This window comes from Cervus canadensis, chromosome 8, assembly GCF_019320065.1.
Source record: "Cervus canadensis isolate Bull #8, Minnesota chromosome 8, ASM1932006v1, whole genome shotgun sequence".
In the NCBI taxonomy this organism is placed as follows: domain Eukaryota; kingdom Metazoa; phylum Chordata; class Mammalia; order Artiodactyla; family Cervidae; genus Cervus; species Cervus canadensis.
This window is the reverse complement of record NC_057393.1, coordinates 16,804,340-16,813,783: the sequence shown is the minus strand read 5'-3', so window position 1 is coordinate 16,813,783 and position 9,444 is coordinate 16,804,340. Positions and strand designations below refer to the sequence as shown.

At 46.2% G+C, this 9,444-nt stretch overlaps 2 protein-coding genes across 7 annotated transcripts in view; one reads left to right on the top strand and one right to left on the bottom strand.

Moving 5' to 3' along the window:
• VWA2 (von Willebrand factor A domain containing 2) overlaps positions 1–6,262 on the top strand; it is a 48,520-nt gene extending 42,258 nt beyond the window's left edge. For all 3 annotated transcript variants that reach the window (XM_043475382.1, XM_043475381.1, XM_043475380.1), the window contains 3 exons: positions 2,645–3,196; positions 3,850–3,975; positions 5,166–6,262. In XM_043475382.1, the coding sequence (XP_043331317.1) occupies positions 2,645–3,196; positions 3,850–3,975; positions 5,166–5,284 (797 nt within the window). In that variant the 3' untranslated portion in view covers positions 5,285–6,262. The remainder of the gene's footprint in view (positions 1–2,644; positions 3,197–3,849; positions 3,976–5,165) is intronic.
• A 1,938-nt stretch (positions 6,263–8,200) lies between these two features.
• Positions 8,201–9,444, bottom strand: part of AFAP1L2 (actin filament associated protein 1 like 2) — a 131,022-nt gene continuing 129,778 nt past the window's right edge. For all 4 annotated transcript variants that reach the window (XM_043475376.1, XM_043475375.1, XM_043475377.1 and 1 more), the window contains one exon: positions 8,201–9,381. In XM_043475376.1, the coding sequence (XP_043331311.1) occupies positions 9,355–9,381 (27 nt within the window). In that variant the 3' untranslated portion in view covers positions 8,201–9,354. The remainder of the gene's footprint in view (positions 9,382–9,444) is intronic.

The window sequence follows — 9,444 nt, the reverse complement described above, 5'->3', positions numbered from 1 at the left end:
TTGCAACCTCATGGACTGTAGCACGCCAGGCTTCCCTGTCCTTCACCATCTCCTGGAGTTTGCTCGGTCTCATGTCCATTGAGTCAGTGATGCCATCCAACCATCTCATCCTCTGTCACCCCCTTCTCCTCCTGCCTTCAATCTTTCCCAGCATCCATGTCTTTTCTAATGAGTAGGCTCTTGCCATCAGGTGGCCAAAGTATTGGAACTTCAACTTCAGTATCAGTCCTTCCAATGACTATTCAGGACTCATTTTCTTTAGGATTGATTGGTTTGATCACTTTGCTGTCCAAGGGACTCTCAAGAGTCTTCTCCAGCACCACAATTCAAAAGCATCAATTCTTTGGTGCTCAGCCTTCTTTATGGTCCAACTCACACATCTGTACATGACTACTGGAAAAACTGCAGCTTTGATTATCTGGACCTTTGTCGGCAAAGTGATATCTCTGCTTTTTAATATGTCTGGGTTTGTCATAGCTTTCCTTCCAAGGAGCATCTTTTAATTTCATGGCTGCAGTCACTTGTCTGCTGGAGCCCAAGAAAATAAAATCTGTCACTGTTTCCACTTTTCCCCTTCTATTTGCCATGAAGTGCCATGATCTTAGTTTGTTGATTGTTGAGTTTTAAGCCAGCTTTTTCACTCTCCTCTTTCACCCTCATCAGGAGGCTCTTTAGTTTCTCTTTGCTTTCTGCCATTAGAGTGGTATCAGAATATATGAGGTTGTTGCTATTTCTCCCAGCAGTTCCAGTTTGTGATTCATCCAGCCTGGCATTTCCCATGATGTACTCTAGTAGCATATAGGTTAAATAAGCAGGGTGACAATATATAGCTTTGATGTACTCCTTTCCCAATTTGGAACCAGTCAGTTGTTCCATGTCTGGTTCTAACTGTTGCTTCTTGACCTGAATACAGGTTTCTCAGCAGGCAGGTAGAGTGGTCTGGTATTTCCATCTCTTTAAGAATTTTCTACAGTTTGTTGTGATCCACATAGTCAAAGGCTTTAGTCTAGTCAGTAAAGCAGATGTTTTTCTGGAATTCCCCAGCTTTCTCTATGATCCAGCGAATGTTGGCAATTTGATATCTGGTTCCTCTGCCTTTTCTAAACCCAGCTTGGACATCTGGAAGTTCTCAGTTCATGTACTGCTGAAGACTAGCCTGAAGGATGTTGAGTATTACCTTGCTAGCATGCAAAATGAGTGCAACTGTACAGTACAGTGAGTGTAACTGAATATGCTTTGCATTGCCTTTATTTGGGATTGGAATGAAAACTGACCTTTTCCAGTCCTGTGGCCACTGAGTTTTCCAAATTTGCTGCTATATTGAGTGCAGCACTTTAACAGCATCATCTTTTAGGATGTGAAATAGCTCAGCTGGAATTCCATCACTTCCACTAGTTTTATTGGTAGTAATGCTTCCTAAGGCCCACTTTACCTCACACACCAGGATATCTGGCTCTAGGTGAGTGCCCACACCATCGTGGTTATCCAGGTCATTAAGACCTTTTTTTGTACGGTTTTTCTGTGTATTCTTGCCACCTCTTCTTAATCTCTTTGCTTCTGTTAGCTCCTTGCTATTTCTGTCCTTTATTGTACCCGTCTTTGCATGAAATGTTCCCTTGGTATCTCCAGTATTTTTGAAAAGGTCTCTAGTCTTTCTTAGTCTACTGTTTATTTCTCTGCATTGTTTACTTAAGAAGGCCTTCTAATCTCTCTTTGCTATTCTCTGGAACTCTGCATTCAGTTGGGTATATCTTTCTCTTTCTCATTTGCTTTTTGCTTCTCTTCTTTTCTCAGCTATTTCTGAAGCCTCCTCAGACAACCATTTTGCCTTTTTGCATTTCTTTTTCCTGGGGATGGTTTTGGTCACTGCCTCGGGTACAAAGATACGAACCTCTGTCCATAGTTCGTCATTATTTATTACAGTCTGCACTTTATTCCAACTTCCTTAGTTGTTACCTAATGTCTTTTTTCTGTTCCAAGGATCCCATCCAGGATACATTTTACATTTTGTCTTCCTGTCTTCTTAGACTCCTCTTGGCTTTGACAGTTTCTCGGACTCTTCTTATGCTCGAGTGGTTTGTAAAAACCAATGAATCAGATCCTCTTACTGCATACTTTACTCCTGGTGGGCTACAGTCCATGGGGTCACAAGAATCAGACACAACTTAGCGACTAAACCACCAGTACCATACAGTGCATGGCACCTGGAGGCATAGATCGAGCCCCAGAGCCCCATGGCTTACATACAGCAGTTGTTTTTTCCTCTCCCATCACAGTTCAGAGGTGAGCGGCCTGGGCCAGCAGGATGGTTCAGCTGTCTGCTAACTCCAGGGGCTGCTGTTTCTCAGACAGCAGGAAGAGGGCAGAGGGAAAGTGGAAGACAAGTAGCTTCCTTTTGGGGACATAACTTGGAAATTGCAGTTACTTTCCATTACATCCCAGCGGATAGAACTATCACATGGCCACACACAGCTGCCAGCGGGGAGGCTAGGAGTATGGTCCAGCTGCCCCTTCGTGCATCCTGCTTTTCTTCCAGGGGAGGGTAGAGGCCGGATGCTGCGGTGGAGACCGGCTGACCTGGGCTCTGCTCACCCCAGAACAGTGCCCCACCCCGGCTACCCCCTGAGGGCCGCTTGTTCTACAGGCTGCCAGGCCCAGTCGCTGGACCTGGTCTTTATGCTGGACGCCTCGGTCTCAGTGGGGCCTGAGAACTTCGCCCAGATGCAGAGCTTCGTGAGAAGCTGCGCCCTCCGGTTTGACGTGAACCCCGACGTGACGCAGATCGGCCTGGTGGTGTACGGCGGCCGCGTCCAGACAGCCTTCGGGCTGGACACCCACCTCAGCCGCGCTGCAGTGCTGCGGGCCCTGAGCCAGGCCCCCTACCTGGGGGGGGTGGGCTCGGCAGGCACGGCCTTGCTGCACATCTATGACAAGGTGATGACGGTCCAGGGGGGCGCCCGGCCTGGCGTCCCCAAAGTGGTGGTGGTGGTCACGGGTGGGAGTGGGGTGGAGGACGCGGCTGTCCCAGCCCAGAAGCTGAGGGACAACGGCGTCTCCATCTTGGTGGTGGGTGTGGGGCCTGTCCTGAGGGAGGCATTGCGGAGGCTCGCGGGTCCCCGCGATGCCCTGATCCACGTGGCAGCCTACGCAGACCTGAGCCACCACCAGGATGCAGTCATCGAGTGGATGTGCAGAGGTGAGTGGGGGAATCTGCAACTTCAGGGTCGCCTCCGAAGGACAGACTTCAGTCAGAGCCTTCATGGACGTCCTTACGGAAACAGCAGCTCCTCCCAACTACCAGGGACTCCATGTGCCGGGCTCTGTGCTAAATCCCATAGTCACATGGAACCCTGCAGGAGGCACACACAACTGTCCCCATTTAAGGTGCAGAAAATTTTAGACAAGCATCTCTCCCCAAACTTAATGTATGCTCCCCACCTAAAAAGAAGAGATTTGTCAGGATATCCACCAAGACCCCAGGATGGCACTGACCTTGGTAGGAACAGACACAGCCAAGCTAGCCTGACTCCAAGCCGCCTTCTACCAGGAACATTCTCTGCGCCTTTTAAAAAGCCTGTGGCCGTAATAATAACAACAGTAAGCGCTGCTGTGTGCTCAGCCCATCTTAAAGAAAGCAGCTGTTTGCTTGTAGGCAAGCTGAATGGAGGCTGGATCTTTGATCGGCCATGTGGTATGGGGCCCACCTATGTGCTCACCTGTGGCTCAAGGGCCCACAGAGCTACTGTGACGTGTAAGACCCTGCTCTGGTGGCCTCACCTTTGTCCTGGGTGAGCGTAGGGTCCACAGGGCCGACCCAGGCTGGGTCTGCTGACATGTCCTCCCTTGCAGAAGCCAAGCAGCCAGTTAACCTCTGCAAACCCAGCCCATGCATGAACGAGGGCACCTGTGTCCTGCACAACGGGAGTTACCGCTGCGAGTGCCAGGGTGGCTGGGAGGGCCCCCACTGCGAGAACCGTGAGTGTGGCATCAGCTCCCACGTAGGGGCTGGTGGGGGGTGGTCTCTGTCCTCCTGTTCCCCAGGACTGTAGCCAAAGGAAGTTCTAGGGCATCGACGGAAGGAGTCAGTCATTTGGTCATTCATACATGAAACATTTAGTGGGTGCCCCCTACATCCCAGGTGCCATGCTGGGTGAGAGGAACAGAGCAGGAAACAAGACATTGAGAATCTCTGCCCTCCAGAGAGTTCTAGTCGAGTGAGGGAGACACAACCAGTAAGTAACAGCCTGTGGTGTATTAGATGGTGCTGAGCACCGAAGAATTGATGCTTTTGAACTGTGGCATTGGAGAAGGCTCTTGAGAGTCCCTTGAACTGCAAGGAGATCCAACCAGTCCATCCTAAAGGAGATCAGTCCTGGGTGTTCATTGGAAGGACTGATGCTGAAGTGCCAGTACTTTGGCCACCTGATGCGAAGAACTGACTCATTGGAAAAGACCCTGATGCTGGGAAAGACTGAAGACAGGAGAAGGGGACGACAGAGGATGAGATGGTTGAATGGCATCACTGACTCAATAGACATGACTTTGAGTAAGCTCAGTGAGTTGGTGATAGACAGGGAAGCCTGGTGTGCTGCAGTCCGTGGGGTCGCAAAGAGTGGAACACGGCTGAACTGAACACACTCTGATGAAAATCCAAGGAGACTTGGGGAGGAAGCACAGCGGACACAGAGTAACCAGAAGGCAGGCAGAGGATGTGGGCACAGGTTTGAGTGGGTGGGCGGATGGGGCAGTGGAAGTTGGTGGGAGTTCTTTTTGTAAGTGTCTCTCTTTGCTCAACTGAGAGTGAGGACGTGGAGGAGGTGCTGGAGGTTTGAGGAGAGAAGAGAATTAGTAACCATCTAGGAGAGAAGGAGACTAGAGTAAGGACATAGAAAAACGATTGTTGCGCAGCCTCCTAGCTCCCTGTGGCTGCTGTTCATGAATTTAAAGGTAGAAAAGCCAGCAGCAGCCAGTGGACGATTCCCATTGGAGCCCTGTGTTTGCCGGCCCTGGCAGAGGTGGTTTTCCTAATACGGGGAGAACTGTGAGGGGCACTTTCTGCTTGGCTTAGCCTAAGCACAAGGCACGATGGGGCCCATAAGGTTGCTGGTTGGTTAAGAAGACGACTCAGACACTTGTCACATCCTCAAAGTTCACTTCTTTCCTAGGGGCCTTGAGAGGAGATGCCCTCAAGGCACATGGCTCCAGCCGGGAGCCTGCAGGAGGGCAGCCGCTGCGCCCGTCCCAGCTGGGCCTGCCGAGAAGGCGTGGGCCCCCTGGGCGCTGAAAGGGAGCCCACCCTCAGCAGAGCACCGGTCCTGAGGGCTCTGCCTCCAGCCCCCTCTGGAGCCCTCCTGCCCCAGGGAGAAGAGAAGGCTCAGCTGCAGACAGAGCTGCCCAGGGACATGGTAGCAGGTGGTTACCCCCCTCACGACCACAGAGACCACCTCACATGTTTTGCTGACCTGATTGTGCACTGCCGAGCTGGTGTCGTCTGCCGCATGTCCCCTGAGGAGCAGCAGAGGAACCTGGAGACTTCTGGTGGCCTGTTTGAAGCTCACGTTGCCCACGATGATGGCTCAACAGGACATTGCTGGGACAGTTATGCCCAAGAAGGCAGTGATGACAGACCCCTGACTTGATGATGGCATTTCAAGATGGACAAAGGGTGGACCTTTAAACACATCTTTCCCCGAAGATGCCCCAGATGGATTCGTTCTTTAGTTTGAGGAGGGGCTTGAGTGGCATTTGTGACTTGTTCTGGTGACGGGATCCCTGTGTGGGACTTAGAAAAGCCTCGGTCTGGAAGGAGACTAACTGACCAGCTATTTGCCTGAGGGGGGAGGGGCTGAGTGTGCAAACAGCTCGGGACTCCAGGGGCCACCCGAGCTGATCAGCACTCCCTTCGAGAGACTTCTTAGTGTTTACTTAGGAGGGTTCATTGTGGGGTGTTTCTTGAGTGCTTGTCTTACTCTCCCTTTGGGGTGCAAAAAGGAGCAGAATTCTTAAACTCAATCAATATAGAACAAAGAGATTTGAAGGGGTTGGCTTTTTTAGATATAGATCTTACACTGCCTTGGTTTTAGTTTTGTTTTTCATACCTGGTTTTAAAAGGAATATTTCAAGAAGGGATGTTGGTTGTGTTTAACAGGAGCATTTGTCCCAACATGGCAAAAAGGCTTAGATGGAATATTCTCTGGCGAACTGGATATTTGCTTATCCCACAGTCCTTAACAAATCAATTCTCTCCCCAGGCGGTGGAGTTGGGAGTTGGTTTTCAGTAGAAGCCTTTGCAGAACTCTGATTTAAATCCAGACACTTTATCATAGTTTTTATCTTTAATGTAAATACCTTAATGTGATGTTTTATGGGCAAACATTCAAGGCTACTTTGAATTAAATACTGCTTTAGCTTTAAGAACTTCAGGATTTCTGGTGCCAAGAAAAGTACTTGGAAGGTCATTTCCATGGTTTTATTAGATGTTAAAAACAAGTCCAGTGTGCCAAGCACTGTGCATGACAATCATTTCCATTCAAGGGCTATTTCCATTTCCATTCCAGTCGCCGCCTTCTGCCAAGGCAAAAGCAATATCAGAGCAGCGTCACATGCCCACCTGGCAGGTGCTGACAGCTGATGTCAGAGAATTCCGTTGTCTTTACGTTAACAGCAGCTTAATCATTTCATAATGTAGGTTCTTGTCTGGCTCAGGGTTGATATTTGGATGTCCCATTTGAACTGGACTTAAAACCCCACAAAACTGGGCCCTGGGCCTAGCCTACATATTAAAAACCTTACTGTTGCTATTTTTAGGTTTTAGCCCTTGGGGGGAAAAGATTTCTTTTTTAACCTTTTCTAGTGAAGGTACCGCTGAAGAATTTAACCCTTTTTGGGTCCTAGTAGCGCAAGAGGGAATTCCTGACAAAATAACCTTAAGTGATCTTTTCCCAGCCGACCCTTTTTCTTTCTTTCTAAAGGAACTGGCTTTTATTTTAATTACATGATATACAAACATGTTCTCCTTGTAAAACTTAGACAGTGCCGATAGATCATAAATCTTTTATTTTCACCACGTGATCCTTATTCCAGGCAGCTGCTCTAGTTTTAATAGTTGACTGATTCTCTTGCTTTTCTAGAAAGATAGCATTTACAAGTAATGACAGTTTTGTCTCTCCTTTTGAAATTTTATACTACTTTTTCTTGTCATTTTGCATTGTCTAGGACCTCCAGAATGATGTTTTAACAAGTAGCGGAATGTAACTGGTTCTTGACTTGACGTTTTTATCATTGTCACTCTCTGCATTACTTGATAAGGAATGCTTTCTTCTATTCCTGGATTACAGAGTGTTTATTAGGAGTATTGAGATTTATGGTTTGCTTTTCTGCTCCCTTTGAGATGTTTTTTCACTTTGTTTTTCAATTTGATTGCTATGATACATTACCTACTTGTGTTTTCAGTTGTTGAACCACCTTTGATTTCTTGGATACATGCTATCTGGTCGCTATGTCTCGTTCTTTAAACACTGCTGAATTTCATTTGCCAATATTTTAAAGTTTTTTTTCAATCTATGTTCAAAAATGAGGTTGTCTTTTATAATATATTGGAATGTTTTCCTTTTATGTGTTGGAATTTTGGTATCAGAGCTGTGCTTTCTAAAATGAAAAATATTAATATATAGTCCTCAAACTTTCAAGCTGCTATATTCATAGTATTTTCTTGTAATTCAAAAGGGCTGTCAGTATCGGTACTTAAGGCCTCTTTTTTTTCAGTTCTGTCATTTAGTATTGCTGTAGGCTGTCTTTTTAATGAGTCAGAAATTTGGTTTTGCCATTTTTAAAACCAGCATGTTTATGCTGTGAACTTTCTTAATTATTACTGCTACTAAGGCAACATTTCAAGTATTGGTATGATTTTTACTCCCCTAAGAATTATTTAGGAGTGTGTTTAATTCAGTCACTTTTATATATGATCAACTTCCAAAGATGTTTCCCATGTGTTAATTATAATACTAAAATCTTTCAGCCTTACCTCTGCTACTTGATGTAAGGAGGCTTAAAGTCTCCCGCTAGGATCCCACCTTATAGTCCTGTGTTTTTACTCACATAGTCTGAAGTCCAGTGTATAAATAACCGCAACGTTTCCCCCAGAAGTAGAAATCTACCAGGCCTTGCCGCATTGTCCCGTGAAATACAAGAAAACCCAAAACACGATGAGCATTTTATTAAAAAAAAAAATCTAACTCACCACTTGGGACACCAAGTGTTCATGACAAAGGAAATAAATGCCCTGGGAATAGAAAGACAATAAGAAGACAGACTCAAAAGACCTTTAGTTCCCAGGAGCCAGTGTTAAAGAACTCTGATTCAGAACCCCCAGAAATGAGGCAGAGATGATAGATGAAATGTTTTTAACCTGTGTTAACAATGCCATCAGAAGAGAACAGGCAACATAAACGAGAGCACTGTCAATTTTAAGAAAAGAGACCACATGAAACAAAATTTGCCCCCCCTTTTTTTTTCTTGGAAAGGGCCTGGACATCAAGCACGACTTAAAAAACAGGGACTAAGCATTGTATTAAATAACTCTTCTCTTAAAAATGGTATTTCCATGGGACTGAACCTGTAAACACAGGATAATCTTGTTTCTATGGTAATGTAAAAAGTCAGTTAAATCTCAAAAGACACTTTTCACTGTTCTAAATTACAGGATTTTAAACATGTTTTTCCCCTATATAATACAGCATCATTTAAAATTTTTATTTAAAAGCCATTGGTTCAGGCCCACTTTAGCTTGAAGAGAATCTTTAATTTACCAGGAACAGTGCCTCGGCTTGGTCCCAAATATTTTCCCAATTACCATTTCTTAAAAAAAAAACCCATAGATGGTTTTTACACAGTTGAAGACAAGGACGGTTTAACCCCTGACACTGCTAAGTATCAGACAGGAGATGATGGTCAGGAGTTGAGATATATTCTCACCAAAGCCCTGTGATCAGTGAGACAAGGCCCTGCTACCTTGATTTCTCCTCCACACTAGAAACTTTTCATTTAAAAAGTCTGATAAAACAATTGATGAACATTTCAAGGAAGAGACACAGAATACCCCTAACTACAGCAGTGTCCTGTTTACAACCAATAGACTTGGGTCTCAAAAAAAGTCTGTATTATTTCCTTTGGCCCTGCGCAGGGACAGAGCCTCCTCTCAGCCGAAGTATTCCATTCACAGAACCCCAGTTCTTCCTTTTGCTTGTAAACAGACTCACCCTTCCACAGAGTTGCTGCTTGAACGAAGATGGTAACGAAGCAGGATTGTCACCAAGGTCCACGTGGACAGGAGAGTCTTTAGATGAAGTTCGTTCCCTAACTGGCCCCTTTCTTCTCCCATTCCTGGGGTACCATTCAAACACCAGCATCCCGCCCCCCAAGAGAAGAAAGTTAGTCATCCTCCCT